At 37.4% G+C, this 21,148-nt stretch overlaps 1 protein-coding gene and 1 long non-coding RNA gene across 3 annotated transcripts in view; both read left to right on the forward strand.

Annotated features, from left to right (window-relative positions):
- iars1 (isoleucyl-tRNA synthetase 1) overlaps nt 1-21,148 on the forward strand; it is an 85,358-nt gene that overhangs the window by 32,732 nt on the left and 31,478 nt on the right. For both annotated transcript variants that reach the window (XM_039648626.2, XM_089125221.1), the window contains exons 14-23: nt 58-184; nt 3,549-3,622; nt 4,248-4,442; nt 6,560-6,646; nt 6,756-6,839; nt 11,039-11,183; nt 12,918-13,038; nt 13,120-13,211; nt 14,657-14,734; nt 15,329-15,450. In XM_039648626.2, coding sequence (XP_039504560.2) covers nt 58-184; nt 3,549-3,622; nt 4,248-4,442; nt 6,560-6,646; nt 6,756-6,839; nt 11,039-11,183; nt 12,918-13,038; nt 13,120-13,211; nt 14,657-14,734; nt 15,329-15,450 — 1,125 coding nt within the window. The remainder of the gene's footprint in view (nt 1-57; nt 185-3,548; nt 3,623-4,247; nt 4,443-6,559; nt 6,647-6,755; nt 6,840-11,038; nt 11,184-12,917; nt 13,039-13,119; nt 13,212-14,656; nt 14,735-15,328; nt 15,451-21,148) is intronic.
- On the forward strand, nt 17,735-19,958 carry LOC148970066 (uncharacterized). Its single transcript, XR_016148553.1, has 3 exons — nt 17,735-17,937; nt 18,121-18,223; nt 19,732-19,958. It is a non-coding gene; the product is annotated as an uncharacterized LOC148970066 (long non-coding RNA).

Below are 21,148 nucleotides of genomic sequence, written 5' to 3' on the forward strand. Positions count from 1 at the left end.
GTTTCTATATCGGCCTATGTGAAGCTAATGGCGGTGTCTTTCTCTCTTTGTTTCCAGGGTACCTGAGTTCGTCAGAGAGAAGCGTTTTGGAAACTGGCTGAGAGACGCACGAGACTGGGCCATCTCTCGAAACCGTTACTGGGGAACGCCCATCCCTCTGTGGGTCAGTGATGACTATGAAGAGGTCAGTGGTGGATCCATGGGCACCTTAAAAATCTTAATTCTTCAGACTTCGAGTGATATTTCATGCCTTGATAATGTATTTGCATTGAAAATGGCAGCTGTAAATTCTATGTCTAATACAAGAAACCCCCCCCCCCCCCGCTAAATATCTAGTTAAAACTAATCAAGGCACGTTTTCCTCACTGTTCTTCAAGTAAGACAAGGCAGGGTTATTATTGTTAACTAAAAAAACTATTAAAATAATTTCTGTTATTTGAAGTATTATAATAAATAAAATAAATATGAGTTGAAATACCTAAACTAAACAAAAAATAAGAAATGTTGCTTTGACAATAAACTGAAATAAGTTTAAGTTGAAACACTAAAATTATTAACTGGAAATAAAAAAAAATTAAAAAAATTAAACACACACACACACTTAGTAATAAACTGCAGTAATGACACAGATGTTTTTATTAAACAATTTAATTGATGTGAACATTTGAATGATCATGAATCTTGTATTTTTAAAAAGCAAATTAAAAGCACAAAATATCATCGACAAAACCATCTTGATAGTCACAACCTCACTTATGGTAATCTGATATCAAGAGCAAAATCATTGTGGATATTCCTCCAGTGCTAATTCCCATTAGCTGTATCTGGTAAAGCTGTGACGTTTGAGAGCGTACGCTGTTGATTAGCCATCAACTGTTCGCCTCCTTCATTTGAATCTTCTTACGTAGAAGCACGATCGTCTCAAACATTGGTAATGGTCTTTAACTGCTCTGATTAGCGTGTGTTTCATAAGCGCAACTTGTGGAAAGTCAGAATAAGGTTGTTGGCGTCTCTGCCTGCTGAAACGAGCTATTTGAAAAGAAGGACAGCGACCTGCTTCCTGAAAATAGCATAATGAGTTGTTTCCGCGAGCGAGTCTCTGGGGGGCCGCGGACTCCCCGAACGCTTCGGATCGGGCCAGAAAAGCTCAGCTCTCTTGCTCTCTGCGAGGCCGTATCTGGGCCACACTACTGAGACCAGCGGGAAACCGGGACAGCGGTCCAACCTCCACGCTCACTTTCAGTAACACACTTTACGGTAAACTTCACTGCCCACCTGGTGAAAATCAGTTTTTGACTGGGGTTAAGGTACAATATGTAAGAATTTTGGGTAACACTTTACTTGAAGAGGTGTGCATAAGACTGACGTGACACCTTCATAATCATGGCAGGACACAGGTTTATGACAACAGTCATTCTCTCAATTATGACATTTTTAATGCAAATATGACATTGTTTGAGATGTGTTGGTAATGACAATTTGACAAACCAATACATCATAACCTGTCAGTGTCTTACCCAGTGTCTGGCCTGTTTACACCTGGCCAATTCATGCGTTTTCTCAGATCGGATAGCTATCTGATTTATCATTCCATTTACACCTGGTCACATAAACGTGTTTTTGCAAAACGGATATAAATCCGATCTTCAATTCCCGCTCTATATGCAGATTTAATGAATTGCATGTCACCGAAAGCAACAGATATGAGCTGCGTTTTATTGATCGCCAGCTAATTTCAAAATCAACATTAACAGAACTAGTAAGATCATTTCGTTTCTTTACTTTTAATGAAGATCATTGTGTTTTAAGCATCTGCGACTGACTTTCACTTTGATTTGCGATAGTTTGCGTGTTGGCTTGATGAATAAACGCTCAGCTGTGGTGATGTGTGTATCTGACTATAACATGACATATAGCCTATAACAGGCTCTCACACGTTTATTTTTTAGAATTTTTGGGAGGACTAAAACATTTAGATGCATTTAGACTTGTCCAGTTTCACCTGGAACGCGTCTCAGACCTCCTGATGTGGTTTGAGCGATCGGATTCAAATCCATATCGAATGTGTTTAGGAGGGCCTTTTCACAATCTGATAGCTATCCGATCACAGAAAACGCATGTTGCCAAGTGTAAACAGCCCCTAAGACAAAACAACCTGTCATAAATATGTCATAAACATAACATAACAGATGAATTATCAAACTTAAAGGGTTAGTTCACCCAAAAATGAAAATTAAGTCATTAATTACTCACCCCCATGCTGTACCAACCCCGTAAGACCTTCGTTCGTCTTCGGAACACAAATGTGACTACCGTGGCTCAACTATATGTTTATCAAGCGACGCGAATACTTTTTGTGCGAAAAAACAAACAAAAATAACGAGTTTATTCGACTATTTCTTTTCTTCCTTGTAGGCCAGAACGAGACTTCCTTAGATTTCCACGACGGATGCGCGAGAATTGCGATCTGAAGTAGTGTAAGCTGGTCTGAGCAGATCGCAAATCTCGCGCATGCGTCGTGGAAATCTAAGGAAGTCTCGTTCTGGCCTACAAGGGAGAAAAGAAATAGTCGAATAAACTCGTTATTTTTGTTTGTTTTTTCGCACAAAAAGTATTCGCGTCGCTTGATAAACATATAGTTGAGCCACGGTAGTCACTTGGGATATTTAAACATTTTCTTCATTGACTTTCTGGGCCGTCAAGAGGCAGTCCTTTAGGAGCCAATGTGGTAGTTATACAGCTCTCAAATTTAATCAAAAATATCTTTATTTGTGTTCCGAAGACGAACGAAGGTCTTACGGGGTTGGTACAGCATGGGGGTGAGTAATTAATGACTTAATTTTCATTTTTGGGTGAACTAACCCTTTAAGAAAGCACTTAACTTTATCGGTTAACATTACATTAAACTGTCAGGTGGTTAGTTTTGACATTGGCTGTCATGAGGCTATTATAACATTTTAATGACATTCAATGTGGTAAACTGTAGTAAAAATATTCATGACACCGTTATAATGCCTCATGACAGCCAATGTCAAAACCAACCGCATGACAGTTTAACGTAATGTTAACCCATAAAGCTAAGTGCTTTCTTAAGTTTGATAAATAATCTGCTATGTCATGTTTATGACAATTTATGTTGTCTTGCTAATGTCAAGTTGTCATAACAAAGACATCTCAAACAATGTCATATTTGCATTAAAAATGTCATAATTAAGTGATTGACACTTAATGACAGTTGTCACAAACCCTACTTCATATACATGTGTCCTGTCATGATTATGAAGGTGTCATGTCAGTCTTATGCACAGCCCTTCAAGTAAAGTGTTACCGTTAAATGTTTCCAAAAATGTGTAAATCCAGAGAAATTCATAATTTTAAATAGTCCCCGTCCCTTGCCACTTGTCACCTGTCAATGACGTAATATCCACGTTATCCCTGGTTTCCGCTTGTTTTGCCATATTAACCATGGCGACAACTGCGTTACATCTAGCGACGATTCTAATTTTTTGATTGACAGCCCTTAATATTAATAAATGCACACTGTTTAGGTGGTGTGTGTGGGATCCATGGCGGAGCTGGAGGAACTGACAGGAACTAAAGTGTCTGATCTTCACAGGGAGAGGTGAGAGTCAAACACATCTCATAATTATTATTATTGTTATTATTATTATTATCTCGTTCTGTATCCTGACCCTCAAACCTGAGCTTTACAGTCAAGCCAAAAATGCATCAAGACACCAGATATACACTTTTTTTTTACTAGTAGGTGCAGGAATAGTTAATTTATACTTAATTTAAGTGAGAAGAGCAAAATAAAGTAAACGTGACATATTATACCCAAATATTCTTCATATAGTGACTGCCAGTGAAACTTTGGGACCAAAAATGATTCGGACACTTTGATCTAATCATGTTTTCTGTAATTGCTAATGCTCTTTTTACACACACACTGAACAACATGAAGCATTGCTTGGTCACTGGTTGAGCTAAACTGGTATTATCTAATTGTATATTATCTAATCAACATAATTCATGTGTGAGAGTCTAACAGAAGGACGGACAAACATAGTGAAATATCCACTGATCTGAGAACTCTGAGTTCTGCTCATGTTTATTACCATTTTCTAATCTATAGCGAATAAACTGTGATAATGTGAGAAATATTGAAGGTGTCTGGATAGATTTTGATTTCACTGTACCTGTGTAGATCGTCCAGGTGTTGATGCGTGTGTGTGTGTGTGTTTAAGCATTGACAGTCTGACCATCCCGTCCCGCTGTGGGAAGGGTCAGCTGAAGAGGGTCCTGGAGGTGTTCGACTGCTGGTTCGAGAGCGGCAGTATGCCCTACGCCCAGGTTCACTACCCGTTTGAGAACAGGCGGGAGTTTGAGGACGCCTTCCCAGCCGACTTCATCGCTGAGGGCATCGACCAGACCAGAGGATGGTGAGGAAACGGCCCTCCAACTTATCTGATCATCCACATGTGCAGTTTATTGTCAAGGCATCTTCATTTATACAGCGCTTTTAACAATGTAGATTTTCCCAAAGAGATTGTTTGGCTTTGCAGTAGATCTGGAATAAAGTTCAATTGAATACATACTGAATAAATACAAAATAAACAAAGAGATCAAATCAGACGACAGTTTTCTGTCTTCAGTTAAAATGCTATAGAAGGCACAATAGAAACTAAAAATCTAGACAATAAAGTTATTATTATTATTAGAGCCGTGTCGTGTTAGCGGCCCCTAAGTTAATAACTAATGATGTTTACAACGGAAGTGAAGCAATCAAAACTAACTTTATCTGGACAATAACTTTATTCTAGATCTACTGTAAAGCCTAAACAATCTCTGTTACTGTAATCTCCTGTCATCACTGTGAAGCTGCTTTCAAACGATCTCTATTGTTAAAAGCGCTGTATAAATGAGGGAGACTTGACCTGACTTGAGCAAGTAACGTGCCAAACATAAGGGCTTATGGGATCACGTGACAAAAGCAACCAATGAACAGACACAACCAATGATAACATGACACATTACAGATCACATGACATGAACAGATGCACCAATAAACATGAACTTCCAAATAAAATGAATGTGAACACCGAGTATATCTGTCCCAAAACATTTATTTGATGGCTGATATCTTAGATATCAGGATGGCTGATAACAGTCAATATAGTGTTGTTTTAGTTTTTTTATTGCTTTAGTAACATTTTGGTAGCAAAAAGTGTTTAATAACGATACAGTTTAAGAGTACACACAAACACACACACAAAGCAAAAAATGTTTAATAATGTTACTGTTTAAGAGTGCACACACACATACACACACAAAAAAAGCTAAAAGTGTGTAATAACGGTACAATTTAAGAGTGCACACACACACACAAAGTAAAAAGTATGTAATAACGGTACAGTTTAAGAGTGCACACACACACACACACACACAAAGAAAGTAAAAAGTATGTAATAACGGTACAGTTTAAGAGTGCACACACACACACACACAAAGAAAGCAAAAAGTGTGTAATAACGGTAGTTTAAGAATGCTCACACACACACACAAAGAAAGCAAAAAGTGTGTAATAACGGTAGTTTAAGAATGCTCACACACACACACACACACACACAAAAAGCAAAAAGTGTGTAATAACGGTAGTTTAAGAGCACACACACACACACACAAAAAGCAAAAAGTGTGTAATAACGGTAGTTTAAGAGCACACACACAAAAAGCAAAAAGTGTGTAATAACGGTAGTTTAAGAGCACACACACACACACACACACAAAGGAAGCAAAAAGTGTGTAATAACGGTACAGTATAAGAGTGCACACACACACACACACACAAAGCAAAAAGTGTGTAATAACGGTAGTTTAAGAGTGCACACACACACACACACACAAAGGAAGCAAAAAGTGTGTAATAACGGTAGTTTAAGAGCACACACACACACACACACACACACACACACAAAGGAAGCAAAAAGTGTGTAATTACGGTACAGTTTAAGAGTGCACACACACACACACACACACACACACACACACAAAGAAAGCAAAAAGTGTGTAATAACGGTAGTTTAAGAATGCTCACACACACACACACACACACACACACACAAAAAGCAAAAAGTGTGTAATAACGGTAGTTTAAGAATGCTCACACACACACAAAGCAAAAAGTGTGTAATAACAGTAGTTTAAGAGCACACACACAAAAAAAGCAAAAAGTGTGTAATAACGGTAGTTTAAGAGCACACACACACACACACACAAAGCAAAAAGTGTGTAATAACGGTAGTTTAAGAGTGCACACACACACACACACAAAGCAAGCAAAAAGTGTGTAATAACGATACAGTTTAAGAGTGATCTGATTCCTGAAGGGTACAGGGTTGATGTTCATGATTATGATGCGTGTGCCCTGTTTGTTGGTGGAACATGTTTTCGGAGGCGTTCACACTGAATCCCGAGCACAAGCCGAACATCCCGTTCAGTTCCACGACCGCTGTAGACGAAGCTCATCTCGTAATGCCTGTGTTTGTGTCGGCTGCAGGTTCTACACGTTACTCGTGCTCTCGACGGCTCTGTTCGGGAAACCACCGTTCAAGAACGTGATCGTCAACGGCCTGGTTCTCGCGAGGTAACACACACACACACAGCCTGCAGGCTTCGTCCTCAGGCAGAAATACAGTACTAGTTCAGAATGACCCACTGACCTGGAAACTCTCTCTGTGTGTGTGTGTGCGCAGCGATGGACAGAAGATGAGCAAGCGTAAGAAGAATTACCCCGACCCGGGTCTGATTGTGCAGAGCTACGGCGCCGACGCGCTCCGGTGAGCCAAAACACACTGATGCTAATTATCATGCTTTTAGTTTTGCCTTTTTCCCAGTATCTGCGAATATTAATCTGTGAACCACTTTACACTCCGCCTGAAGCACAGCTGAGATGTGTCCATATGGGTAATACATAAAAACATACTTGTATCCATCCAAATGGGACAGTGCAAACTAACACTGTCACGTATGATGGGATAATCCGATGAGTTTAGATTTTGTTTTTTGTGCTTGGAATGTGTGATATATTGAATATTTACTGTTAATTTTATGTTGATTTTAGATTTATTCAACTTTGTTGATTTAATTTGGAAATTCAGTTTCCTAAAGATCGTAGACCACTGTTTCAGGGAATCATTTTCACACTCACACACTGCCACATACAGTCTCACATACACACACACGGCCAAAATGCCACCAAGTTTCGCACCATTCCGATGAGGTCAAAAATTACAACGTAATGCACCAGTGGGATAAAAAAAGCTAGATTACCTCAATAACACTTCATAATAATCTTACATTAATACATTATATAATGCTTAACCCTTTAGTTTTTTTCTTAAAACGTTCGATTTTGACATCTTGATTTCAAAAGACTATATCTTAAAAATGAAACAAGATAGATACTTTCTGTAAATTAGAGAAATATTAAGGATGACCCAAAGTGTATGTAGGGATTAAATTTCCCCATCTTATTAGCATATTATGACATCATATGGTGGCAGCAATCTTGGATTATAGAGTTTTCATGAAAAGTCACATGTTTAAATGATAAAATGCAGCGCTTCTTTCCCCCCAAAATGTCCATCACCTTCTGTTTGCTATATTGCACAATACTGAATGCTCAGGTATATAGTACAGTAAGTAGTAAACAAACTGTGTAAATCATTACTAATAAATAGTAGAACAAACCGTTTTGCTGTAGAGATTTTTCATTTACTACATACAGTAGGCACTCTGATTCCATGTATGGGGCATATATTCATATGACACACAAACACAAGTAGACAAGACCTGTTTAGTTCAAAAGATCACTCGTTAGGGCAAAGCACAGATCGTAAGTGATGATACGAGCAGCGCGATCTCGCGCGCGCCGAGTATGCATACTATTGAGACTCCACACCCTGCCTTCACGTTACCCCCTAACTGTACTATGAATACTTCGACCTTGTCTAACATACCCAGTGATAATAGATGACGTCTCCACCACAATACTATCGCCGCAATCGCGGAGAGACTGATGAAATGGCTCACTCACACACTAGCTCCGCTTTTCGCACTGATTCAAAGCGCTGTAACTCGAACATTTTGTATAGAAACATGAAGTTTTTTTGAGATGGGGATGAAGTATGACATGTCTGCCATCCAGCGGAGGGGGATGTTGAACGAAATTTGACACCCAATTTGAGAAAATCGGCCGTTTTATTCAGTGACGCATCTTGATTATAATAGATTTAAGTTGTATTTAGCTTCCCCACAGACCCCTGGCGGATCGAAGATATTCATTATTTTTGTTTCTTATTTAACTGTTCACTATTGCTCATTCTTAAAGTTTATAGTGTTACACCTCAAGGCTGGAATACACTACGTGACGGATTTTAAAAACTAGGCATCACACACTCACCGAGGCTAGTAGCCGGCCCGATAAAGTCCTGGCTCGCGCCGGCCCGACAGTGGAATCGCAGCTACTGAATGAAACGTCTGTGAACTTTACCAGAAAAGACACTTGTGCCTGATGAAGACCTGAGGGTCGAAACGTTGCGCTATTAATAAATTCATTTGGTTAACTTCACGCTTCTTTTTTCGTTTATGTTGCTTATGCTGGGTAAACACCAAAAGATAATCGGGCTGATTTTAGGCCGATTTTCCCCCTTCCGACAATCCTAGCTGTGTCCCGATTATCTTGATGGTTCTACACAATATCTTATCAGATTTTCCCTCGGCGTGAGGTGTGTTAAGAGTGTCCGAACCTGCTCGGAAGAACCTCGGAGCTAGCCTAGAAATCTAGACGCACCCTAGCGGCAGCAAAAATGATTTTGCAGCAAAGTGTGGTCTAGCAACTCTCCGTTGGCTTTCGAAGTGGAAAAACCAAACTCTGATCAGGCCAATCACATCGTGTATAGAGTTGGTGGGCGGCTTAAAGGGTTAGTTCACCCAAAAATGAAAATTAAGTCATTAATTACTCACCCCCATGCTGTACCAACCCCGTAAGACCTTCGTTCATCTTCGGAACACAAATGAAGATATTTTTGATTGAATCTGAGAGCTGGATCAGTCTCAAGGGACTGGCTCTTGACGGCCCATAAAGTCATTAAAGAAAAGGTTTAAATATTCCATGTGCCTACAGCGGCTCAATTATAAGTTTATCAAGTGACGAGACTACTTTTTGTGCGAAAAAAACATAAATAACGACGACTTTATTCTACTATTCCATTACTTCCTTATGGGCGCATGCGCGAGAACTGAGACGAGGACGTTCTCATTCGTCTACTTCTTGTCACCGGCTGCTCACCGCTTAGGAGTTTTACCGCCCCCTACCGTATAAGATGATGTGCTGATATAGCTGGAAGCGCAAAACTTTCTGTTTACAAGCAGAGGAAGATGCGCGTTGTACATACGCTTTTCAATTAGCGTATTTCCCGCACTATAAGGTGCACTTAAAAGCCTTTAATCTTCTCAAAAAACGACAGTGTTCCTTATAATCTGGAGCGCCTTATATATGGATCATCATTTTATACGGTAGGTGGCGGTTAAACTCCTAAGCGGTGAGCAGCCGGTAACAAGAAGTAGACGAATGAGAACGTCCTCGTCTCAGTTCTCGCGCATGCGCCCATAAGGAAGTAATGGAATAGTGGAATAAAGTCGTTATTTATGTTTTTTTCGCACAAAAAGTAGTCTCGTCGCTTGATAAACTTATAATTGAGCCGCTGTAGGCACATGGAATATTTAAACCTTTTCTTTAATGACTTTATGGGCCGTCAAGAGCCAGTCCCTTAGGCAGTTTATGTAGGACTGATCCAGCTCTCAGATTCAATCAAAAATATCTTTATTTGTGTTCCGAAGATGAACGAAGGTCTTACGGGGTTGGTACAGCATGGGGGTGAGTAATTAATGACTTAATTTTCATTTTGGGGTGAACTAACCCTTTAACACAATGACGGCAGAGTTGTGACGGCTCCACGTGAGTTCCCTGATACTTGAAAACAAACAAGATGTAGCTGGCGAACAGCGGTCTTTTGATTCGTCTTTGGCCGCGACTCGGATGAGTTAAGAGAACGTCACTTAAGTCATTCTTAAAAAAGGAAGATGTTTTGACGACCGGATATGGCAAAAGTTTAATATATCAACTTGAAAAAAACATGGGGAAAACGCATGGGACTCACTCAGCCACAGCCATTCATTGCTGTGGTTGGTTAGCGCTATTCTATGGCGTGCAGAGGGATATTGAAAGACAAACTTTTATCCCGCCCCCCGGATTGGGGTATGCCATTTGTGAGTTCCCAGACCTAACATCTTGATAGGTCTGGCTTGCCAGGCTACCTCGGAGCCACCCCGATCGCGAATCAGACATCCTACAGTGTGTGGGGAACCCCGAGGACAAACGCTCTGGAGATTATCACGTGAAACGAAACAATATCCAATCAGGAAGCGAGTGATGGCTCAGCACAAAGTGAAATTGATGTGGACAGCAGAGATGGAGGATCAGCTTGTGGATTTGTGGCAACAGCATGAATGTTTGTACAACATGTTGTGGAAAACCTTCCATAATAGACTGGACAAGGAGAAGAGTTGGTCAGAATAGCTTCTACAATGTTAGAGAGAGAAATGGAAAATGAACCATGTTTTTATTATAGGTGTATTGAACATTTGTATAACCAAATAATTATATTATATATATATATATTTTTTTTTTTTTTTTTTTAGCAAAACTGGTTAATTTGCGGTCATGGTCTGCCATTATTATTCCAAAAGTTTTCCTGTGTTGAAAATCTCTTTGTTTGTGTCACATTACAGTATGTTACACCACACACTATAGGAACAAAATGGTTAAATCTAGGTTTTAAAATCTTATAAGATGTAAAAAATCTTTTGGGGTGTACCCAGCATTAGTTGTCCAACCTGGGAGTTTGGGATGTGCACACCAGTTTTGTATTTTTGGTGTTCCTCCAGCTCTGATTCCCCTGTGTCTGTTCTTCAGACTGTACCTGATCAACTCGCCGGTGGTCCGAGCCGAGAACCTGCGCTTTAAAGAAGAGGGCGTGCGGGACGTGCTGAAGGACGTGTTCCTGCCCTGGTACAACGCCTATCGGTTCTTGGTGCAGAACATACAGAGACTGCAGATGGTACGGGTCCCGGAACACAAATAATTAAACAGCACAACTGTTTACAAGATTAGCAATAAATAAGAAATGTTTCTTGAACACAGATGAGATAAGGCTCTTGAAATCCAAGGCTTTAAGAAGTCAGTCTAATGCACTGCACCATCTTATTTATTCTAATATATATATATATTTATTAGGAGTGTAACGATGCCCTCATGTCACGATTCGATACATATCACTATACTGAACTCTCGATACGATATTAATGCGATACTCCAAGACACATGATAAAATGTTTACAAAAAATGTACTGTTGATTAAAATGCTCAATTTGGTGTTATATTGTTTGTGTAAATGAATAGTCTTAGACTTGGTGCTGATACCCAAAGCACAGGACAATAGAGACACCAGAATAGTCATGATTCTGAAGCTGAAAATAGACTAATATGCTTGCAATAATACAATATTAAACAGCACAACTGTTTCCAACATTGATGATAAATATTGAACACATTCAGTTGCTCTGCAACTCTAAGGCTTTGCTTCGTCAGCGCAGCACTTTTACTTTGGTTTAGTTTTTCGGCAACAGCAGAAAAAAACGACAATTATATAATCACGATCCAAACCACATCCATGTACAACTTTTCATTCTAAATTTGTAGTGTAGTGAGTATGTCTTTATTTATTTATTTGGAATTAAATTTAGGGATGCACAAAATATCGGCCACAATATCGGTATCAGACGATATCGGTTAATTTTTAATGTTATATTTATCGGCCTGATAAAAGAATATTTGTCTGATATATAAAAGCTGATAAATTATGGATTATTTCCTTCAGCTGTTCAACACTGCTTGAAATATGATTGGAATCACTTCAAAAAGGAAAATACAGTAAAGTGCAACACAGATCTGTCATATCGGCTACATGACATTATAATGAGCAGATTATAATTGTGTGTTTTTGGACATGGCTTTTAATGGTGAGACTTTTGCTTTTGTAGTCAGGCGCTCAAAAATTATTTAAAAAAGTGGGTTCAGATTTATCGTCCAATATATCGGTTCTAAGCTTTTAAATATAACGAATTATCGGTTATCGTATCGAGCAAAATATTCATATCGGTGTATCCCTAATTAAATTAATACTTTTTTTTCAAGGATGCATTAAGTTGATCAGAAGTGACCGTAAAGACATTTATAATGTTACCAAAGATTTCTATTTCAAATAAATGCTGTTCTTTTTAGCAGATTTTTGTTTTTAAATCACGATTTCCACTGAAATATTGAGCAAATCAGCATATTAGAATTTATTTCAGAAGGATCATGTGACAATGAAGTCTGGAGTAATGATGCTGAAAATGGAGCTTTGATCACAGGAATAAATTAAATTGTATAATGTGTTTACATAAAAAAAAAAATCTGAAATATTATTACATTTTTTCTATGTATTTTTAATCAAATAAATGCAGCTTTGGTAAGCATTAAATATACATGCGAAGGGGCTGAAATGCTTACATATTTATATAAATCCTAACATTAAAAAAAGATCTTTATGTGAAGCATCATGGGGTTCATCTGTCTAAAAGTTTGGGATCCCTGATGTAGAAGGTGCTTGAATTCTGCATTGATGTGTCATATTTAAATTTAATGGAGATTTGACAACTTGAAGTGAAGAAAATATATTTTATTTGATTATTTTAACTGCTTACTGTTTGAAAAGTATCTTACTGGGCCATGATGGTTTTCCCCTCAATAGGAGGAGGGGATCGCATTCCTGTACAATGAAAGGACGGCCATCGTGAGCGAGAACATCATGGACAAATGGATCCAGTCGTTCACCCAGTCACTCATCCAGTTCTTCAGAGATGAGATGGGAGGTGAGCATCTGATGAACTCCTGCACTTGAAGTGATTTGTCAGCTAGGCCGATCTGAAATAGACGTGTGCTCATGTTTCCAGCCTACAGACTCTATACGGTGGTTCCCAGACTGGTGAAGTTCGTGGATATGCTCACCAACTGGTACGTGCGGACGAACCGCAGGCGCCTGAAGGTAGGCAAGACACGACTCGCACACCATCTCAGAACACCTGTCCAAGTCATGTTTCATATTTATCAAAAGAAAGAAATATATTTTGCCTGAGCCTTGACTTTGCTTGTGGGACTTGGGCTAGAAGTGACCCAGATTGAGTTAAAGCACAGATCAATACAGATACTTCATCCCGGAATGCCATTATTCATCCATTGTGCAGAATTCATCTCTATTGAATCAGTGCTTGCCAAGGAAGGAAGGAAGGAAGGAAGGAAGGAAGGAAGGAAGGAAGGAAGGAAGGAAGGAAGGAAGGAAGGAAGGAAGGAAGGAAGGAAGGAAGGAAGGAAGGAAGGAAGGAAGGAAGGAAGGAAGGAAGGAAGGAAGGAAGGAAGGAAGGAAGGAAGGAAGGAAGGAAGGAAGGAAGGAAGGAAGGAAGGAAGGAAGGAAGGAAGGAAGGAAGGAAGGAAGGAAGGAAGGAAGGAAGGAAGGAAGGAAGGAAGGAAGGAAGGAAGGAAGGAAGGAAGGAAGGAAGGAAGGAAGGAAGGAAGGAAGGAAGGAAGGAAGGAAGGAAGGAAGGAAGGAAGGAAGGAAGGAAGGAAGGAAGGAAGGAAGGAAGGAAGGAAGGAAGGAAGGAAGGAAGGAAGGAAGGAAGGAAGGAAGGAAGGAAGGAAGGAAGGAAGGAAGGAAGGAAGGAAGGAAGGAAGGAAGGAAGGAAGGAAGGAAGGTCCTCCTATTCTCCTTATGTCTCGTACCGTTAAACATAGATTCACATGGATGAATTTGCATATGTAAATGATATGCAGATGAGGATTTGCATATACACTCCATATACAGGTGAAACTCAAAAATTGTATTCTCTACTCATTTATTTCAGTAATTCAACTTTAAAGGTGAAACTAATATATTATATAGACTCATTACATGCAAAGTGAGATATTTCAAGCCTTTATTTGTTATCATTTTGATGATTATGACTTATTGCTTATTAAAACACCAAATTAAAATTAGAATATTGTGAAAGTTTTCCATATCTGTAAGCCATAATCATCAAAATTATAACAAATAAAGGCTTGAAATATCTCACTTTGCATGTAATGAGTCTATATAATACATTAGTTTCATCTTTTAAGCTGAATTACTGAAATAAATGAACTTTTGCACGATACTCTAATTTTTCGAGGATATGTATATGGAGATTATATACAGGTGAACTCTAATTTTTTGAGTTCACCTGTATATGGAGATTTCCGGATGGGAGACTGTTTTATAAAGGGAATTTTGAATATTTTTCATTTTTAACATTCAGTCTGTATCACACACACAGTTTTCTAAATGAGACCCAGGACCTGCAGGCTCAGACGTGATGCTTGATGTTGTGACACTGCAGTGTTGTGTGTGTTTAAGAGCAGTGCTTGCAGCTGTTATCCTCTCTCTCTGTGTGTGTGTGTGTGTGTGTGTGTGTTCAGGGCGAGAGTGGGACTGAAGACTGTATCCGTGCGCTGGAGACCCTCTTCAGTGTGCTCTTCTCCATGTGTCGACTGATGGTGAGTCTAGACACAATCAAACGCACTGGTTTCAAGAGGAAAAGTAGATTGAGTGCATTCAGTTATTGAATATAGAAGTGTAGCAATGCTTGAGGAAGAATTGTTGCAATACCAAAATTAATATTATACTATATAATAAAACCAAAATATAAAAGATTTTTTTTTTCTGTACACTGAAAAAAAAAACCCTATTCTAATTTTTTTTAAACAATCCTTTGCTTGAAATAAAAAACTGTTGAAGAAGATACTTTTTTTCGTGTTTTAAGCATCAATTTATTTCATTTTTCAGTAAAGGAAACCTTGGCTTTGTGTGTTGATAGTTGCTTAGCTTCTGTCTGTTGTTTATTCATTCACTTAAAGGTGCATTGTGTAATATTTAGGTTTCTACGGTGGCCCTAAACGGACAAATTTCTTAATTCATCTTTGTAAAACAAACCTCATTGCTTAACTGGCTACTCTCTGCTGTCGCAGACATCTGCTGACGTCACTTCCTGTCGGCCACCATAACTTCTGTTGGGTGCAATTTGCATTATCGCCACTAGATGCCGCTAGAAATCCCACACTGCACCTTTAAGACGTGTTTGTTGTGCTCAGGCTCCCTTCACGCCGTTCATCACAGAGATGATGTACCAGAACCTGCGTCACCTGTTGGACCCGGCGTCAGTGGAGGAGAAGGACACGGGGAGCATCCACTACCTCATGCTGCCGCACGTCAGGTACACGCCAGCGTCATCAGCACTGCGCCCTCATGCTAACATGCTATCCAGTGTTTACGGTTGTAATACAAAACATTACACAGGCTTCTCACGGGTTCTTGAAATCCTTCAAGGTTTGAAAATAAACACACACCGGTACCGGTCCTCGAATGTGCTTGAATTTGTTTTGTGCAAGACGTTTTCTGGGGAAAATGCCATATTATTCCCTCAGGTCCTCTAATGTGTTATTGCGCCAGCACTTCGTGGCCTTTGCGCACTAGCTTGCTTGATTTTTGTTAGTTACGCGCCTTTACGTCTTACGTTATGTGTTTCCCGCGCTAGGTGCTTTGTGTTGTACGTTGCCGTGACGTTCACGCGTGCACGAAACCACTGCGAGGGAACACGACACGTGTTTCCACATTAAGTCTTTGAGTTTGAGGGATTGGACCTGGAAAGTCATTAAGAGATTGAAGTTGACCGAGGTGTGGGAAAACTGATCACATGTTAACATTTATTCAACTCGAGCACCAAACACTGTTTTCATGCAAATGAACAGACAACACTTTCAAACTTTTCTGTTTCAGCCGTGTCCTGTTAGCTAATACGATAGTAGAACGTTTTCTTTTACAATTAAATTAATAAAATTCTACTATGTATAAAACAATTTCTTGACACTTCATAAATGAATATAAATAATTATAATGGAGTTAAAAATATATAAATTTATTATAAGTAGTATTTATCAATATAAATAAATAATAAAAAACAGTGATTGAAAGCTTAACTCATTCAGTGTAAAGTGAAAATAATTAGAGGAGAGTTAAAAATATATAAATGTTGTTATAATTATTAATACAAGTTTTCAAAACAATAAGAGTAAAGTAAAAAATATATATTATTGTTATTAAAATGTTATATTATATGTTATAAATTATAATTATATTATTTGTTAATAATACTTAATTTAAAAACAATAATTCAAAACGTAAGTCATTAATCATAATGTAAAAATTATGATTGTAGAATCAATAAAATATATAAATAATATATAATATATTTTGTTATTAATATTCAAAATAATACTACTAATAATAATTGTCATAAATAATAAATTATAAATTATGATTTAACAAAATAATTGTCATAGAAATATAATGATAGTACAAAAAAATATATAATATATATTTAAAAAAATAATATATAAACCTGATATTAAAATGCTATATTATTATTTTTTATTAATAAAAATCAAATAATTGAAAAAATAATCCGTAACTATAAAAAATAACTCATTCAGTGTAATATAAAATAATAGTACAATACAAAATACATACATCTAATAATATAAAATGTTTTATTAATAATAATGAACAATATACTTAATATTATAAGATTTATATTTTTTAATTGCACTTTTTTCATTTATTATTATTATTATTAATAATAATATGAATAATAAATAATTAAAATGAACAATTAAACGGTTATTTAAAATGCAGAATTTAAAGTGAACTGAAATGTTTGCCTGTCATGCCAGTGTTTCCCCGATAGTGAATGTAAGGAAACGGCGTCAGAGATCAGTGTGTGTCGTGCGTTCGGGAGTGTGAACAGATTGATGTGCAGAAGCTGATTAAACTCTGCATAAAGATGCCCTCATTTACATTTTGACAGGCTAGAACCGAGACTGTGTGATGAAAGAATATCGTTTTTCCTCCCAGATTTAATGAACTCGTTCGTCAAAATGAACAAATCTTCTTTCGAGTCATTTGGTTCATTCAACGAACGAAATGAAAGTTTGGTGTACATAGGTGCTACATAGGCTGAGATATTTGTACTGGAGAATGACAAACTCATTTTTAGAAAAAGGCATTTAAAGATTTAAGTAGGAAATTTAATACATTGCTATTGGAAAAAAATGCTCAAAAGCAGAATAAATGCTCAGGCCCTTAGTAATAATAATATATAATTTTTCAAGCTCATGAAAACTGATTATTTGATAAAAATGGCAGGCATATAAGGCCTACAACTGCAGTAACTCAATGAATTAACATTGGCAGAGTACACCACGTGATGCGTCTGAGCGAATCACGTTAGCAGAAACCAGCAGTAGCCAATGAGATTTCGTCATTAGCTTTAAATCACCCTTCGGACATTCACGATTGGTTACTGATAGAAAGGAAATGCCCATATTTGGGTTACATATCGTTGTGCAGGAAATTCAGAGCTTTACAACGGTTCAGTAAACAGACGGAGCGCGGGATGAAACGTTGGAATGCTAACTTGTTGGTAAATTCGGGAGAAACTAAATGTAATAAAATAAACATCTTAATGTATATTTTCAACGTTTTCTTTATAGCAGCTTGAAAGAAGAACACGTATTGAAGGAGTAAACTAGCCCAAAATCTCAAAACTGACCACTGCACGAAGAATCAATGTTTTTGCCTGCCGTGTCTTGCCTTTTAAGGACTACAACAAACGGCTGGTCGGGACTACTCAACTTCCTCCCGGGTTAGTGACATCACAAACCCTAAAATTTACATAAACCTCACCCCTGGGAACACAGTCCAAGAAGTTAAGAAGAGGAAGAGTTGTTGTAGTCGAGCACATCTGTGATTCTGCTCAAGCTGTGGCATCCGTCTCTTCACATGCGATACAGAACGCAAACAAATGCCCTATCATGTGCCTCTGTAGCGTCTCACAACAGCGCCCGCGGTGCCGGGAGCAGCGGCTGATTTGCATTTAAAGGGACACGCATGAAACGGGGACAACTTTAACATGCTGTAAAGAATGATCTGTGGGTATTTTGAGCTACAACTTCACATACACACTCTGGAGACAATTTAGTTTACATATTGTAAAATAATAAACCCCTTAGCTGTCACCCCCCTTTTTGAAAATGGGGGTTAAAATGCACTATTCAAACTTAAATTGTTGTAATTTAAGAATGCTTTGGAATATATACCCAAGTTTGGTCTTGTTTTAAAGAAAACACTAAAGTGAAAACACTTTAAAAAATGAAAGTATGAAAAATTTATGGAAGTTTAAATTTACAGTAAATTAAATATACTGTACTATATATTTTTTATTTTATATAAAATATATATTTTATTAAATGTTTTTTACTCTAAAATTTCTATAAAATCAAAGCCATACATCTTATCAAGTTATGTTCCAAATTTGAAGTTGATATCACAAAAATTGAAGTTCCCATATGAGATTTTGTTTAGGCGTAGTACCAAAAATAGCCACCGGGTGCCATTGAATTCCATTGAATTTAGTTGTATACATTCTGCCTTAACAAATGAATACATTTCTGTCCAAATATCAATTCTGTCACAAAATTTGGAACCTTGAGACTCAGACCTTTCTGACAATATCAGTTTTGTCAAGATTAGAAAAGGTTTTGATCATAAATTAGGAAATATAATGATGCCCAAAAGGGGAGGAGCCTGATAAAATAAGTACCGTTTCTATGGTAACGCAACTTTCAATTATAAAACAGTTTTCACACGAAGAATTCTGAGTTTATAAACGTTCAAATGATACCTAATTTATGATAACTACTAAAATATGTGATATAATAAAAAAAGGCGATAAAAAAAATATTATATTTTAGAGGATAATAAATATAAATATTATCATTTTTAGAGGATAATATTGTACTATAATTTTTTTATTTTTTATTGAAAAATACTAGATTATATGTTTATTATTAACTTTTAGCAGAAAAACAAAAGTTTCAATGATTAAAAGTGGGTTCATCAACTTTTTGTGACAAAGGTCAGAACTCCTATTATGATGCAGATTTTTTGAGGTGCACTCTTGTCATAAATTCATCAATTACTCTTCCTACATAATTTTTAACACAAAACAGGGGTAGAATATTTATTTAGAAGTCTTAGACCTTTCCAACAATATATAATTTGTCATAATTAGATTAGGATTTAATAGAAATATAGTGAAGTAAAGTTAGGCGTCCCGGTACCGGGATGGTGACAGTTAAGGGGTTAAGACTTGTCTTTAGAATTCAAATGTAAATCGAATTTTGCTAATATTTATATAAAAAAAATCGAATTTAGCTTTTCAGCCATTTTGACAGCTCTAATAGCATGTGTTGGCTCTGAAGAGTGTGTCACGATCGGGGCAGAACGGTGTTTCTGAAATGATTTAGCGTGTGCCTGTAAACAGATTTGCTAGAGCCGTAGAGTTGGACTGTAAGCGCTCTCAAGGTCTCCCTGCGCTTCTCTAGATTCAGCGAGTGTCCCGAGTTACAGTGGTGTGTGTGTGTATTAATATGCGCAGAGGTGACCGTGTGTCCGAGACGAGGAGAGGAGAGGACACTGGGCTCATTAGCTGATTAAACATCTCTTCAGTCGTCTGCACTGCGTTTGCTGATGTTCAAGGATGGAGCTTTTGCAATGATTTGACATGATGGAAAGCATTTAGATGCTGTTCGACACCATGTGACCTGTGGATGTGATGCCGGCATGTGCTGTGTAACGGGTGTGAATCGCCACTGATGTCACGATTCGATTATGATTGTCATGTCAACGATTCAATTCGATTGATTAATTCGATCTGATATTACAATGAGTTGGATCCTCACTGTTCAATATTACTGCACACATGGCTATATTTTTGTTAATGAATACAGGCAGTCTGATACACTCTGCCGATTACAAGTTTGGGATCGGTGAGGTTTTTAAAAGTCTCTTCAGCTCACCAACACTGCAGTTATTTGATTAAAAATACGAAGAAAAAAAATTAATAATATTGTGACATATTATGACAATTTAAAATAACTGTTTTTTATTTGAATATTTTTTTAAATGTAATTTATTCATGTGATCAAAGCTGCATTTTCAACATCTTCAGTGTCACATGATCCTTCAGACATCACTCTAATATGATGACTTGATTATTATCGATGTTGAAAACAATTTGTGGACAACTGGATTCTTTGAAAAGGAAGTTCATTTATCTGAAATAGATTCTTTTGTAACATTATAAATGTCTTTACGGACACTTTTTGAATAAAAGTGTTAATTTCTTTAATTTCCCCCCCCAAATTCTTACTGACCGCAAACTTTTGAACGGTAGTGAAAAATGTTCCACAAGCTTTCTATTTCAGATAAATGCTGAACTATCTATTCATCAAAAAATCTGTTTTCAACATTGATAATAATCATAAATGTTTCTTGAACATCAAACGACTGTGTACTAGTATGAAACACACTGCCGTTTTAATAAAAAATCGTCAAAGGCTGGCAAACCCAAACTGAGAAATCAACTCAAAGTGTGACTGAGCGAGTCTACATTTTCTCCTCTACGGCTATAATTAACTATACAACTATACTGGAACCGTCTCAGAAAGATTTTTGCGGAGACAGAGTGAGCTGAAAGCACACCCTGTTTATTTTTTTTTATTTTACAAAAACACAAGGTTTTGATGTTAATAAGAGTGTACCCAAAAAAGAAGACCCTCTATAGTTTATAATCATGTATTGATTTTATTTATATGACCATTAATGATGGAGTATTTTAAGTCTATGTTGCAGCTATGTGAAAAAAAAAATGATCAAAACGTGGGGACGCGTTTTTGGTCCTCAAGGGGTTAAACTATACAACTATACTGGAATCGGTAACACTTTATATAATAAGGAAATAGTGTGAAAAGAGAAACAATAAAAGGAGATGTGAAGAGCTGAAATATGAGTGC

Source organism: Pimephales promelas, chromosome 21 (assembly GCF_988280905.1).
Source record: "Pimephales promelas chromosome 21, fPimPro1.hap1.1, whole genome shotgun sequence".
Classification (NCBI taxonomy): Eukaryota; Metazoa; Chordata; class Actinopteri; order Cypriniformes; family Leuciscidae; genus Pimephales; species Pimephales promelas.